At 34.2% G+C, this 15085-nt stretch overlaps 1 protein-coding gene and 1 long non-coding RNA gene across 16 annotated transcripts; one reads left to right on the forward strand and one right to left on the reverse strand.

Annotated features, from left to right (window-relative positions):
• Nucleotides 1-3382: 3382 nt before the first annotated feature.
• Nucleotides 3383-7489, forward strand: LOC107914241 (uncharacterized). Of its 2 annotated transcripts, none has more exons than XR_001688745.2 (3): nucleotides 3383-3588; nucleotides 4114-4696; nucleotides 4811-5304. It is a non-coding gene; the product is annotated as an uncharacterized lncRNA (long non-coding RNA). The 2 variants fall into 2 exon arrangements; XR_005919666.1 differs by adding an exon at nucleotides 7443-7489 and having other exon boundaries at nucleotides 3424-3588; nucleotides 4114-7282.
• LOC107914240 (serine/threonine-protein kinase BLUS1) lies at nucleotides 6205-14765 on the reverse strand. Of its 14 annotated transcripts, none has more exons than XR_005919663.1 (23): nucleotides 14351-14483; nucleotides 13352-13933; nucleotides 12970-13224; nucleotides 12410-12534; nucleotides 12238-12282; nucleotides 12042-12123; nucleotides 11861-11929; nucleotides 11619-11783; nucleotides 11449-11514; nucleotides 10972-11040; nucleotides 10712-10855; nucleotides 10522-10592; nucleotides 9988-10245; nucleotides 9624-9706; nucleotides 9456-9526; nucleotides 8110-8223; nucleotides 7967-8009; nucleotides 7836-7882; nucleotides 7714-7740; nucleotides 7564-7625; nucleotides 7436-7487; nucleotides 7161-7275; nucleotides 6205-6536 (listed from the first exon to the last, which is right to left on the reverse strand). XR_005919663.1 is itself a non-coding variant. In XM_041103104.1 (23 exons), the coding sequence occupies exons 2-22, from the start codon at nucleotides 13517-13519 to the stop codon at nucleotides 7234-7236; spliced, it is 2058 nt and encodes a 685-aa protein (XP_040959038.1). In that variant the 5' UTR covers nucleotides 13520-13933; nucleotides 14351-14483; the 3' UTR covers nucleotides 6205-6536; nucleotides 7232-7233. The 14 variants fall into 14 exon arrangements, 10 of the variants coding, with proteins under 10 accessions (XP_040959038.1, XP_040959037.1, XP_040959040.1 ...); XR_005919662.1 differs by having other exon boundaries at nucleotides 6205-6540; XM_041103104.1 differs by having other exon boundaries at nucleotides 7232-7275.
• Nucleotides 14766-15085: the final 320 nt, after the last annotated feature.

Consider the following 15085-nt stretch of genomic DNA (forward strand, 5'->3'; position numbering starts at 1 on the left):
ATTACCTTGAATTTCTCCTCAAGCCATTTGCACCTTTCCTCTAACTGCTTTGGTAACTCCTCCTTTTATCTTTCCTTTTCAGCCACTTCATCGAAGTCAAGAATGACGGAGTTAGTAGGGTTGTTTCCGGGGTTAGAGCCCAATCCAACTTGAAAGTTTGAAGTACCGACCTGGGACTGCTGAGGCCTGATTGTGATAGTAGGTTTGTGCGGATATTCAGCTTGAGCTCGCACATGTGGATGAGTAAAGCCTGGAGGATAGAGTGGTTCATCCTCATTACCCTATTCGACATCAGCCATGAGACCTTTTCCCTTCTCACCTTCTCCAGTCAACAGTTGGGTTAGCTTTGTCATCATATTATTTTGGGATTCCATTATTTTATCTATCATTTTTTGTTGAATCTTTTCAAGCTGCTCATTCATTTGTTGTTGAAGTTGATCCTGTATTTTTTTAGAACTGTTCTAGCTTTTGGTCCATGTCTTTAGTCTTTGATCGAGTACCGTAGTAGTGTTTGGCAAGTTGGTTGGTTTCCAGATTAATTGAGGAATGATTTTAATCGATTAGGCTCTTTTAGTGGACTTTAATTTTTATGATGTCATGCAATGCGAATGCATGCAATGAATGCATAAAGAGATGTTGATTCTGATTCAATTCCATTTAGAAAACTTTACTAGAAAACAAATCTCTTTACATAAAATGAATATTTATACGGCCTTGCCCTCATAGGCGAAGATATTCGATCCTCTTTTTCATTCGAGCGTTAAGATAAATCTCACGAACTCTTCAAAAAAGCGTCTCTTTTATCTCCTTTTTGCTCGATCCAGGCCGTAACTTGTTGCTCACTCATCCTCGTGATGCTCGTTGGCTTCTCTTTAAGAAGGTTCAACAGCTCTCGAATAATCTTTGCCATCTTGAATCCTTGGGCAACGGAGCCTTAGTCGTGTAGTCCTCCATTAAATTATCATCATTCTCTTATCATGTGTTCTTGGATCATATCCGGACAACCATATTGTCATCTACTTTATCAAGAAACTCATTTTCTTATGACAAGCTCTCTATTTAGCAACTGAACGTGAATCAACACCTCTTTTTTAAGATGCAAATGCAATGCAATCATAATAAAAACAACATAAAAAACAAGTTAGTACAAAGTAAAAGCAAATGAATAAAGTACCTACTCGGGTGACCTCTAGGGGTTTGGCATAGTTCTACCTAGGGCAAGTTCCTAAGGTTCATTATATGAGGTTTAACTTTTAGAGCAAGGGTACCCGAACTAGCAGATTCCTTAATCCTCACCCATTATAGGCTCATATTGACCGAGTTCAGTTCAGGGGAATACATTTCCCTATGGCTGCACGGAGATGAAAATCTCACGAAGACATAGGTACTGATGTATCCCGGAAGCGGTCCACTACCCTGCACGGAGGTGAAAACCTCATGAAGGACTAGTTTCTCGCTCCCACTTAAAGGGTAAAATCATTCAACTCATGTAATGTGTAGTGCAAACAATACTTAAATACATTAAGCAAGAAGATAATGAATGCAAAAAGATATCATGAAATTTTTTTAAAACAAATACTTTCTCGACCATAAAACAAAAACTAATCAACTTTGTGGCTCGACTCTCTTATTTTTTAAAAAATATCCCCAGCGGAGTCGCCAAGCTGTCGAAAGCAACTTTTTATTTTTGGAAAAAAAACAAAAATTAGTTGTCGATGAAAATTTGGAGTCGCCACCAATCTTTTATTAAGGTGTGATTGGGTCACCTAAAAACGACTTTGGTCTATGAATTTTAGAAAAATGGGTCCGGGAGTCGGTTACGTATGAGAAAGGATTAGCATCCTCATAACGCCCAAAAATTGGTACCTAGTTAATTAAGTAATGTCTTAATGTCGAAAATTTGAAAAATATATAATCCTTAGCAAAAACTTAAAAACGTTACGTATTAAGACCCTTATCATTTCAGAGAAAGAAAATGTCACACCCAATGCGTTAGGGCACGACATTCTAATTTCCTCAAAAATGAATTAGGCCAGAATACTCGTGTAATAAAAATTTAAAAGAATATCTATTTATTCAAGATTTAAGAAATTGCGGTCCAATACGTTAGGACACAATTCCTCCAAAATCCCAAACTTGGAATATTTCCTTTATTATTTTTTAGAAAAAATCTTCATTTCGAGAAATCAATGCGTCACATCCAATACGTTAGGATACAACGTGTTGAATTCTTATTTTTTTGATTAAAGAGAAATGCTCGATTGTTAGATTTAACGAAGAAAATCGGAACCCAATACGTTAGGGCTCAATTTCCTTGAAAATCCTATATACAAGCATTATCTCAATTTTGAAAATTTGAAATCGAGTAAAAAAATGATGTGATGCTACATTAAATATACAATGCAATAATAAATATTACAATGACATAGAAATAATATGAATAAATGAATAAACAAAATCGATAACATGCAAAGTATCAAATAAATAAACAAAATAAAAAATATTCTTTTAAAATATAAATGATAACCTAAATCAATAAACAAATGGAGGAAATAAACAAAAATATAAAGAATAAGAGGTACAAAATATATATACATTTGAAATTATGAAAAATAAGATAAAAATATAAAAGTATGTATATGTATATATTTACAAAATAAAAAAGTGTATAAGTATATATTGGTAAATCATGAAAATACATATATGTATGTATTTAAACACTTATATATATGTACAATATGTATATACATAACGGAATATATAGAATAAAAAAAACTTATAATGATTTAAAAGTAAAATAACAAAAATGTTTATACTATAGAAAATGAATATAAAAAACCATATGTATAAAATATATATAGGTAGACGTATACTATAAAAAAGAACATATATATATTATATAAAAAAACAATGCGTGCATACCATATAAAAAAAATGCATATATATATTATATAAAAAACGCGTGCATACTATATATAAAAATGCGTATATATATTATTATAAAAAAATGCGTATTTATATATAGTAATAATAATAATAATAATAATAATAACCATAAAAATAATAATAACAATGTTAACAAAATAAACTAAAGAAACCTAAAATGAAAGATTAAGGATTAAACTGAAAACTAAACGGAGTTAAAAGGCTGAATTTAAAGATAGAAAACACTAAAGGGGACTAAATTAAAACGCGCGCAACAGGGGAGGATCCAAAGGAGAATTAATCCCACCCTCCAAAAAGCCACGTCTTAATAAGGACCAAAGTGAAACAAAAATAAAACGTGTGGTTAAATTTAAAAGAAATAAAAGAAAATGATTAAACATACTTCAAAAAACAAAGGACCCAATAGATAAATAGCCCACCAAGGGTCCAAACAGGCAAATCCATAACCATTAAACGACACTATTTTTCAAACCCTAAAAAAACTTTTAACAAACATATCATTTCATTTTCTTCAAAAACAGAGAAGGGAGGGGAGAACTCTCTGCTAGGGTTCTTTTCTCAACCCAAACCCCAGCCACACCACTGCCATGACGCCGCCCAAAGCACCACCCTTGACGGCAGTTTGAAGGGACCGAACCAAAGGTAAGCACCTCCATTCTTTCTTTTCTTATTATTTTCTGCTATTAGAAGATATAAAAACATGTAAACAAAATCGAAAAAAAAAAACTCTAAAAACGACGAAAATCACCTTTCCAAAAAAATGTTTTCTGATTCCTTGTTCTTGTATTTTTTCAATCCAACATTCCTTTCCCCCTTTTCCTTTTTTTATTTGATTTCCTCCCTTTTTATATTTTAAGAGAAAATAAAAAATAAAAAAAGTAAATAATAAATAATAAATAAAATCGAACACCCACAAAGTAAACTAAAAAATAATCACCTCCGCTTTCCAAAAATTTTGAATTGTTTTCTTTTCTTTGTATTCTCTTTCGTTCCAAAAAAAAAAATATCTTTTGTTACAATGTTTGAGTCTGCTTTTTATAGCAGACCAATGAAAAAAAGAAAAAAAATAAAAAAGGTATGAAATTTCTATTGCATCTGTGCTTGCTGAATTTCCTGAGTTTTTCGTTATTCTGCCGATTCTATCTTGTTGCCTTTCTTGTCGTGCAGGTGAAGGCGGCTCGTGCAAGGCGCTTGGTTGCGGTGCTGAAGACTCCCTTAGAAACCCTAGGGTTTCTTCATTTGTTTTGGGCCACTTCTATTTTGGGCCTTGTATTCTAGGCCAGCTCGTTAAAATACTGGACTTTTTTATTTTATTTTTATTTATAAAAGGGCCGGGTAAAATTTAGGTATTACAGTATCCATTATCAACTCCAACAAGGTGGACCCAAACATCAAAATCAAAATAATATTCTGAAAACTTATTGTCTATCCTTTTCATAATTTCAGCGATAAAATAATAATTATACTTTACAATTTTCTTCCGCCACCTTAATATATTGTCAAGGGTATTGTTGAGATCTAGGAGTGAGAGAAGATTTCAACAGTATAATCTAAAATGAATTTCTTTGGACTCAATTCCAGGAAGGACTAAAAGCAACCCAGGAAAGAAGAAGAATCTTCTTGGGACCTCTTAAAGACGTCAACATAGTCCTAACTTAGAGGGGCAACCAAACCTTCGCGCTGCTGAATGGAGGAAAGATACGGCCACAATAAGGTATCAAAACTATCGATGCTCGGAATATTTAAAAAGGTATCATCTATGCCATTCTTCGTTACATTCTTTATTATTATTATTATTAATATAATGCCAGAATTATTTATAATCCTTACTCAACTCTTAAATTGAAGTATAAATGCATTTCAGTATATTCAAACTCACGTGCTCTTGTCATTAAAGAAAGAAGTCTACGGTTGAGAGATTGTATCACAATAATATAGGTCACAACACAAACGATTACCTTCACTTGATGGATGCCATTAAAGCAACTGTAAGGAGGGGATACCTGAAAATATTCATAAAGGGAACACCTCATTCCTTAAAAAAATAAAGGGAGGCATCACAATAAATAAATAAGCTCTGGAAGTCGTAGAATATTGATGCAAAAGGTCTCAGGATGCTGGCACATTACAACCAATGCCCTTCAAAAGTGAAGATAAAAGGGGGTCTGGCTTAATAGGCAATTGATTGTGTACGCTTGGCAAGATGGATGACACAGTTGAGGAGGCCATAAAATAAAAAGCAACAACAAGAGCTTGGGTTTTTAAACTGATACCTTGTGAAAGAACAAATTAAAGAGAAAACTTTGATTTTGTAATTCACTATTGATGCAATAAAGAGGTACGCTTTATAAGAGGAAACAGATTATATTTACAAGTCTTACTTGAAATTCTAAAAGTAAGTAGGGTGATCTTCCTGTCTTTGACTCATTCTTGTAACACTCAAAGCCTTAATGGTTTGGTTGATGAAGGCTGGCAAGCTTATCACCAACTTCAGGATGCTTAGCTCGGAAACTCTCGTCACCAACACTATCTTTGACTCATTCGTGTTGACTTTGATGAATGCAAAGTCTTGCTTCCCTCCACTAACCGCTCTAATGTTGATGACTTGTCAAGATCGTCATATATGGGGAAAATCAACTGTGCTTGATAAAGAGGGCATAATCACCATTGTGAAATATTGCGATGGTCAAATTTTGGCCGGATCCAACTAATAAGGACTTGGTCCGTCTTAATGGTTGAACCTCTACAATTAAGTCTAGTTCATCTTTGATACACTGTACTAATTGGAACAATGTTATTATTGAAAACGATCGTAAAAAGTCCTAATTGCAACTCTCGTAAGTACAGAATATATGTAACTATTGAAGATTACATCTTTCGAGGAACTCAATTGAAATACTTGACTTAATTTTCTGGGAAAAAAAAAAGGGGGTGAAAGATTAGGTGGCAGACCTACTCGGATAAATTGTTGTCCTATTAACTAGGCTAGTGCCCTTCATTCTAAGCTGTACAAGCTCCTTCAGCTTTGCTGGACTTTGTTATTAATTACCCAAAAAAAATATTACGATAATCGAATTTATATAATTAATATACTTAAACCAAATTTATATAATTAACAATTTGTAAGTTGTTCAAGCAAAACAGTGAAATATTTGAATTCAACTCGAGTTGCTCAAGTTTGGTTTAAGTTCAATAATAATAAAACCAAATTCATTTTTTTAATATAATTAATATACTAAAAAAATTCAATATAATTTATACCCATTAAGCCTATCACAAAAATACATAAAAAGAGAGATAAGTTGAAAGGAGAAAAAGGATTTCTCATAAGACCATGTATCTTGTCAGTAATTTATGCTCTTTCATCTCTAACACCTTTGATAACAGGGGTGTATAAGGAACCCTGAGTCAACAAGGTCCAAGACAGCAAGCTATTAACAGAGTTGTATAATCTCTACCTCCAGGGGATGGGGATGATGGAAGGGACAAGGGCTTCTTCGGAGGAGCTGATATTGTCAAGGACAAGGTCAATAATATGATTTAGGTTTGTAGAAGACTCCACGCTCCCTCTATTATCCAAGCTCTCCAATCTTTCTTTAAATGCAGAGAACAGGGTGTCAACATGTCTAGCCTTTTGAATAGCAGATAGAAGTGGAACAACTACATCTTAAGTGAATTGGTTAGTAGCCCAGCCCCAGCACTATACTACATCAAAGTACTGTTGTAGTAGGTTCAAGTCAGTCATTTCGATGCCAAGGGGCGGCCAGATAGATATCATGCGAAGTAATACATTCATGCAAGCTCCTATTGCTGCTATCATACAGTATGAGAGGTAGCCCTTAGTTAACTGTTCAATGGATGCAATATATATACAAATATTAAGTAACCAAAATCTGAGGATATCTGTATTTCATTGCCTGAAGGATGGGATTACGAGCATACAATATATACTTTTAATGTGTCTTATAATTTTTATCTTGTTTATATTTACATGACAACACAGGAAAAAAAATACTAGACACCACGACACAAATACATGAATCGACAGCGTATTTCATGCTATGGAGGCATCTAACTTCTCGCGTCCATCTTGTTACTTAAAAGCCTTCCTTATTGCCAATTGATAACCATCTCTGGTTTAAAAATATACTACTTTTACAACTTAGACTGTAGACTATAGTACAATATCCTGTCAATAAATTACAGTAAGTTACCTGGGATTCGAGGAATGGCATCACAAAATCCAGGCAATACACTAGAAATACAACAAACAGCACCATCTCACCTTCAAACTTTGTTGTTGCCCAAAGCATGTAATTGTTTCTCTAACTGCAAGGTGATGATAATAAGTAAAAATGAACTCTGGTTTCCCATCAATAGAAGAAACAAATAATTTAACGGTAATCAAAACAAATGACCAAGTAATTAGTACGCATTATTCAAGCTTAACACGCAAGACTAAATAAATATTCAAGCTTAACACGCAAACCTGCAAGTTTTTTACTTTTTGATTTTGCAATTCCCCGGCAAGGTCCCCGATTCTGACAATGGAAATAAAGGTTCAGTAAAATGAGCATTAACAAAGACAATCAGTAATGTTTATGCTTCACCAAATACCTCTGTTGCAGCTGAAACAGCTGAGATTGCAGTTCTCTCTCCCTTGCAGAAGAAGGTGGTATCTGAACATACAATTAAGACAGAGAAAAATAAAATCTTTAATAAGGTCAAACTTTCCAAGAAAACGTCTCAGCATGGGAGTGCACAAACCAGTAACCCCATGCTATGTTGCTCCAACTGTTCATGGTTAAGAAAAGTAACATGGTGAACACTATGGAACATTAGTTAAGAAAAGTAACACGGTTAATAAGAAGTTACGGTTGAATAATTACCTGCAAAAGTTCATTGGTGCCAACCTCTGTCAAGTCTCCAAGCTTACCTGTATAAGCAAGAGAAGTTAAATTTAACCTCGTAATTCCACAATTAAGCAGCAGAAAGTGCGAACAATCAAAATAGGCATTACCAGAAGTTTGCTCCAAGTATTTGATCAGTCTAATAAGTTCTTCCTGTTAGCAATTAGCAATTATCAAATTTAACCTCATACTTCCTGTTTTTACAACAGGTAATCTCTATGACACGAGAATGGACATATAAAATGAAACATACCCTTTGCACAGTGTTCTGTTGCAAAATGTATTGTAGAGATGAGAGAATTGCACTAGCTGTAACATTTGGAGATGGACCTCCAGTAGATGGGCTAAAAATGCAGTTTGTAGCCCCCTGAATGAGACAAAATAATGGCAATGGTTACAAAGTCAATACCTAAAAGATAAATTGCCAAGTTCTGTTCTTATTATTCTTTCACCTTGAAAACATACATTCAAATAGACACCATAGAAGACAGTTTGTAGGAGCACTGTCTGGGTCTATGTTACTCGGACTTGGTGTAAGTTTCATATATGGGTATATGTTCCACACAGGTATGTTCAATTTTTTCCAAGTATTTTGAGGGTCATATCTCCATGCATATACCCAAATATATGCTGGACACAGATACCTCAAGCAAAATGAAGAGTCAGAGAACATAGTTATGGGTTGCAATCAGAAAGAAAAAATCACAATTTCCAAGAGGTATAGATCTAGATATTAGTGGATATACTTAATCGAAAGATATGTTGCTAGGACTTCATTTTTCTTTAATTACCCATATCCAACACTCGTGTCTGATTCATGGATATGGAGATATGATCTTCAAAGGTCTTTAAAATCCATGAAAAAACTTAGGATATCCGTGCTCATGTTAGTTACATACCCATATCTGACACACACCTGACTTTGAGTAACATAGGTCCAAAGCAAATAAACCTTCCACAAAAAATTACAGTTTGAAATTAGATAACATGCATCCATCAGGACAAACACATGAAATCAATGATATTCAAACTTGAGGGTGAGTGTCAGCATGTGTATGACATAGGTATACTAGAAAATTTCCAAGTTTTTCCATATACTTGGATCATACATTTGTACTCATGTCTAAAATGTGTCAGGCACAGATACACTAAGGAAAATGAAGAGTCGGAGTAAAATAGAATAAAATGCATGTGTACCACAAGTCAACCATATTTAAAGAAACCGAAGTCAGCTGTGGAATCATTAACATAACAGTTTTGCAGAAGTATAATTTATTCAATATAATATAACAGTTGATGGCATTAGATGTATGTCATTTTTGTTTATGCAGTATTTTACATGATGCCCAAAAAACGGTGACCAAACTACGTAGATGTTTATCAACGCTGACAAATTTCATGGTAGTGTATTATTACAGCTAGCAAGATATAAGATGGATGATATATGCAATATATTCCTAACCATGCTGCTGATTTCAAGTAAAAACACTTGATCAGAACAAAGTTCCATGTTACTGCACAAACATAAAATTGCACCCAACAGGTTCTGAAGTCTCTTTAAACACACAAGATAAGCATCTCATAACATTGCAAATGTACCTTAGAACTGAGATCGGCTGAAGTCACCTTAAAGCGTCCCCGCTGAACGACTGCACTCTCCGATGCATTGTCTGATACATAATGAGAAGCAAAAAAAAGAAAACCCAAGTTCGTTAGAGTACAAATAAGAACTAAAAAGTAGAAAGGAAGAAAATAAACCAGGAATACCAGTATTATTTGTTTCTCTCCTCTGGCGATACAATGGACCACTGTAGTTGCGGTCAGATTGAAATTTAAGCTGCGGAAAGTTCCTTCAGAACATTTCCAATAAGCCCAATTTAGCATAGATTATGACATAAAAACTTCTCAAGTAAAGGCAACAATGCAACCATAGAAACAACAGAATTAATGACCAAGTAAAGAACAAAGACCCGGCATAATAGATCATGCATCTAGGATTCAGCTTGTCTTGCAATCTATAGAATTCAAAACCTCCTCGTATCTAGAGCTTGGTAATGGGGAAAAAGAGATTCCTATGTGATAACTCAAGCACTATCATGTTTAATGATAACAGTTTGCAGCTCGGAGTTACCTGTCCTCATCTCCTGTAACCTTTCTAGAAGAAAAGGTGTTATCAGGCATTAGTGAACCACTAAACGTTTTATACTCTGGAATGGCCTGACGTGGTAGAGAGCTACTTTGCCTAGAATCCTCACCCTCATTCTTTCCAGCATTTTGGTCCATGGCTCTTGATGACTTTATAATTAATTGTTCACTTTCTGATCCGGTAAAACCTTTTCCATTTGAACCGTTTGCACCCTTATCATCTTCACCAATGTCAAAACAGCCTCTGCACCGATTAAATGCATAAACAATTACTAAAAAACAATTCAAACAGTAGCGTACCTCTTTCCAATAAACAGGACAGTAATTAGTCCAGGAGATGCCATATATGTTCTTAAAATATATGCAGAAGAATATTAACAAAAAATAAAAATAAAATTGGAAGATTAAACTTCTATCAAGATTCCCAATCTCTTTGAATATGAAAAATGATATTCCCTATAATGTTATAACAATGAATTGTTTGCAATAGCAAGGTCATGCAAGCACAAAAATGTCATACTTGAGAGCTTGGAGAGGTTTAATAGGAAATGAAGCGAGAGAACCCTCCAAATCATGGAGACCTAGCCTGTCCTGAAACAAGTGAAAGGAGGATATAAATCTTTAAGTACGAGCCTAACCAACGCATCAATAAAGGATTGAAGGGAACAATTTTAATTATACAGAAATCATTTTTGGGTTATAACTGATACCTCCTGGCTAGCTGCAGCAATGGAAGTAGTAACTGTTTCTGGGGACATCCTCTCTTCTGATAATCCCTCTACATCAGACCTTTCCATTTGCTTCATGCTTCCATCTTGATCTTCTGCATTTGACACATCATCATAATATTGTATCTGCAGGTAGAGCAGTCAGCATTTCTAAAGAGATTAAGATTATAAAGCAGTTTTGGACTACGACCAAATATATAATAGAAGTAAAAATATCAACATGGGAAATTGAAACTACTTACAATTGCAGCCTGACTTTTCAAGTCCTCTAGGTTGAAATTCCAGGCACTGATTCCTTTTATGTACTCTTGCTGCAAAGGTAAAAGGAATTCATCTCCAAAGTTATATAATATTATCATATTTTTTGACATACAGATATACATGGGCATCAACTGTCAAACTAAAAGTAGCTGCAATAGTTTATCTTAGTCTTAAAACCTGAGATGAACGTGGAGCTGATAGCCTCAAATTATGTTTCTATGACTCAAGTGTGAGATCCAAATACAGGTATGTTCAAAATTTCCAAGTTGTTTTCATGTATTTAGAGGTCATATCCCAATACTTGTATCAAGATGTGTTTTGGACACTGATACTTAAAGAAAATATTAAGAGTTGGAGTAACAAAGCGCTAGAATACAAAAACCTAAAATACTAGTACGACAGGAAATAACCTAGTGTTATCAGTTACTTTTGACAAATGTAAGAACTCCGGTATTTACCTGTGATAATTGCTCCTTGTCCTCGTAGAGAGCTTTATTCTGTACAAGAAGATCAGCTTCTTTTGTCTGAGATATAAGAGACCAGATCAGATTCTACATTAATCCCCCATCTTAAACAAATAACAGATGAAATAAATAAATAAATAAATAAATAAAGGTAAGCAAGAGACCTTTAGCAGCCTTTCACCTAATGGAGCAAGGCCATCCAGAATGGTATGAACAAGATAATCATAGGAGCGTGCATGTTTAAAAAAATGGTGCTTCAAAAGCTTCTCGGATGCTGGACGTTTCTTTGGGTCCTTCACCAAGCAAGTAGCTACCATCTCCTTGAAAGACTACCAAAAGTATAACATTATCAGAATGATATTAAAAATTGACATGGGTCAGTAGGACACAATCAAATAGCACAAACCTTTGAGAACCTCTTGTCCCTTTCGTAGTCAAGACCAGGAGGAGCATTTTGCAAGGTCATCAGCAAAACCTGCCAGCAAAAATAGGAGTACACAATCAAACTAAGAAGTAAAAAAAGAATGAAACCACAAAATACATGCAATAAAAAACTCATTTAACAATCAGAAAACTGAGATGTTTACTTTCATCGGTGGATACTTGGAAAATGGGGCATGGCCATGAGCAAGTTCAAGAGCTGTTATTCCCAAAGACCAGATGTCTGCTCTGTTTACAGGAAAGAAGAAAATGAAACAGAATGATTAAAAAGGTATAACAAAGCAAAATAATGGAAGGAAATGAAAAGAAAAGAAGTATAGATAAGAAAAGTGACTGACTCACTTAAAGTCATAACCATGCAGTTGCTGCATAACTTCTGGAGCCATCCTGATATAAAAGCAATGATAAGGAGACACATTGAAGTCATTGTCAACTCTCAAAATCCAAATTTCGTAACAAAAGTATCAATATAACTAAAATCCCAGACAGTTGATGGCCAAGGCAAAACAAATACCAACAAGGAGTTCCAACAAAAGTATTTCTTGAACGCTGTCTGTCTCCACTATCAAACATGCATGCTGATACCCCAAAGTCTGCCAACTTGACAGCACCATTAGAATCAATTAAAATATTCCCAGCCTGCAAATAGAAGTTATGAATGTAGATAAGAATAACAGAGAAAAAAACCCTGGAGGAGGAATAAAACAGACAAAGGCAGATAACAGGTTGTATACAGTTCACATACTTAACACAAATATTATCCTTGTCAGAGAAACAACAATAATAAGTAAAATCAAATAGTAGCTAATACATTCAATTGCATTCTACTATTATCATAAGGTTTTGGATATTTAGAACAGAAGCAAATTTTCCTGCATTTCTAACACATTGTCAATTACATTATAAGAACGACCATAGCTTTTCATATTACTTGTCATATAATATACCTCAATGTCTATATTAATCAAACATGGTCAATAACTAATCAGCCTGGTCTCTGAAAATAAATTAGCCGAGGAAGTAGACAATAAAACAAATAGTATAAAAATAAAACAAGAAGGGGCAATTAGAAACCTTCACATCTCTGTGAATGTGCCCATGTGCATGAAGATAAACAAGAGCTTTAAGAACTTCACGCAATAAAGTAGCAATGACAGGCTCTTCAAAACCTTCAGGATAAGCGGATTTCATTATATGCAGGCAGGATCCCCCAGCCATGTACGGCATCACAACCCAAAGGCAGTGACCAGCAGTGAATGAGCAGTGTGCTGATAAGAGATTAGGGTGATCAATCAAGCTCATGGTCTGCACTTCTCTGCAGATGCCATCCTGCATCACTCATGAACAAATCCCATTCATATGACAGAAATAATATGTTTGAAGTCAACATTTTATGCAGGGGGGTTGATGGAACTTATAAGATACATTTGTAAGCAATATATATATATATAAATACCAGATCATTATTGCACTTCTCCAAGTCAAGAACCTTGATAGCAACAATCTCATTAAGTGGAATGCATAAAGCTCTAAACACAGTGGCACTGACACCGTCTCCAACTTCTTCGTATAACTTGTAATCTTGTGCGCTGACTGGATATCGCTTCTCCAAAGGGTGCTCCATTGTTTCATTTTATAGCATACAATTACCACCCTCTTTACTCCTAGATATCCCAATTATCAAAAACAATATTTCAACTAAATATTGAAGCATGAATCCAATGTGGGGTTTCTTCCAATTTGGGAGCATATTCTTCTCTTCTTAAGTGCACAGCAGTATTCAATGCTACTAACTTCATCAAGATAATTGCCTTACACAATCCTTTTCCTCGGATTCAGAAATAGTTTAAACCCCTAAAACCTAGTAAATAACAAAAAAGGTCTTACATATTACACCAACTACTCTGTAATCAAACTCTCAGATAGGACACCCAGAAAAGTGCTATAAATAAGTCATATCCAAAGCCAGCTGAAATTTGGGTGTAAACTAGCAAATAACCAAAATGTATGGGAAATAACAAGAGAAGGTAGTTTTAACCTGTAAAAAAGGCCGAAGAAAGAGAGTGTTGTTAATTCTTACTAGCACAAACACTTTTTCCAAACAATCCAATGAGAAACACATTTTTTTTTGGGAAACAAAGTAAAGATATGAATAAAAGGCAATTTAATTGTAATTCTAGCTTAAATTAAAAAAATAAACTTAAAAAGCACCAAAATGGTAACTACCACTGCAAACTCAAATGAATTAACTGTCAGAGATTAAAGTATTAATAAAATCACTCCAAGATTTCTACATTTCCACTACTTAACTAAAACTAAAGATAAATTCAAAAACAACTTCCCAAAAACATGAGCTAAAGTCATTCAACCCTAGGGTTTCAGTAGATTCAAATCACAACTAAATCTGAAAACACAATAAAAAAATGCATTAAAAAATGGAAGTTCCACCTACCACCTCTTTCATACGAGAGTTCTCTTTTCCAGTTTTCAGCCTCAAATTCTGATTTCTTCGTCTTCAAAAATTCATTACGATATGAAACAAGAAATCACTTTACACACACCACGATTCGATTCGGCGATGACAATTATTGTCCCACAAATACCATCATTTAAATTTTTTTAACAAAAAAAAAGACCTCGAAGTTTCAGGTTCTCGGATCGAATATAATAACTTTCACGGTTTGCAAAGAAAATACTTTCTTTTCTGTAAGCTTAGAACAGAGTAAAAAAGAAAAAAAGAAGAAGAAGAGAAGAGGAAGCTCAAGTTCGATGGAAATTAGAGTGGGACCCGGACAAGAGATATTGACGAGATTTTAGTAATTTTCTCTTAGTAGGTGAAAATATCGTTGTTGTGGCGGCGGATTGTAACTTATCGAGAAGGATAAGACACAAGAGAGGAAAGCGTAAGGTGTTTGACTCATCTCTCCACTGGCCATTCAATTAGTTTCATTCGACATTTGATTTGACTTCATATCCGAGATTTTTCAAAATCTCGTCTTGAAAACTTAAGATCTACTTTCAAAAAGTTGTCAACTATATATATCAGAAGAAATAGGACATACGATTAATAATAAAATATGTGTTTAATTAAAATTATATAAAGTATGAAAAAAGTTATATAATAAGTATAAATAATTATAAAATTTAAAAAATATTTAAGAAGGAGTTTTAATGTAAATCGTTAACCTCA

Source organism: Gossypium hirsutum, chromosome D10 (genome assembly GCF_007990345.1).
Source record: "Gossypium hirsutum isolate 1008001.06 chromosome D10, Gossypium_hirsutum_v2.1, whole genome shotgun sequence".
NCBI lineage: Eukaryota > Viridiplantae > Streptophyta > Magnoliopsida > Malvales > Malvaceae > Gossypium > Gossypium hirsutum.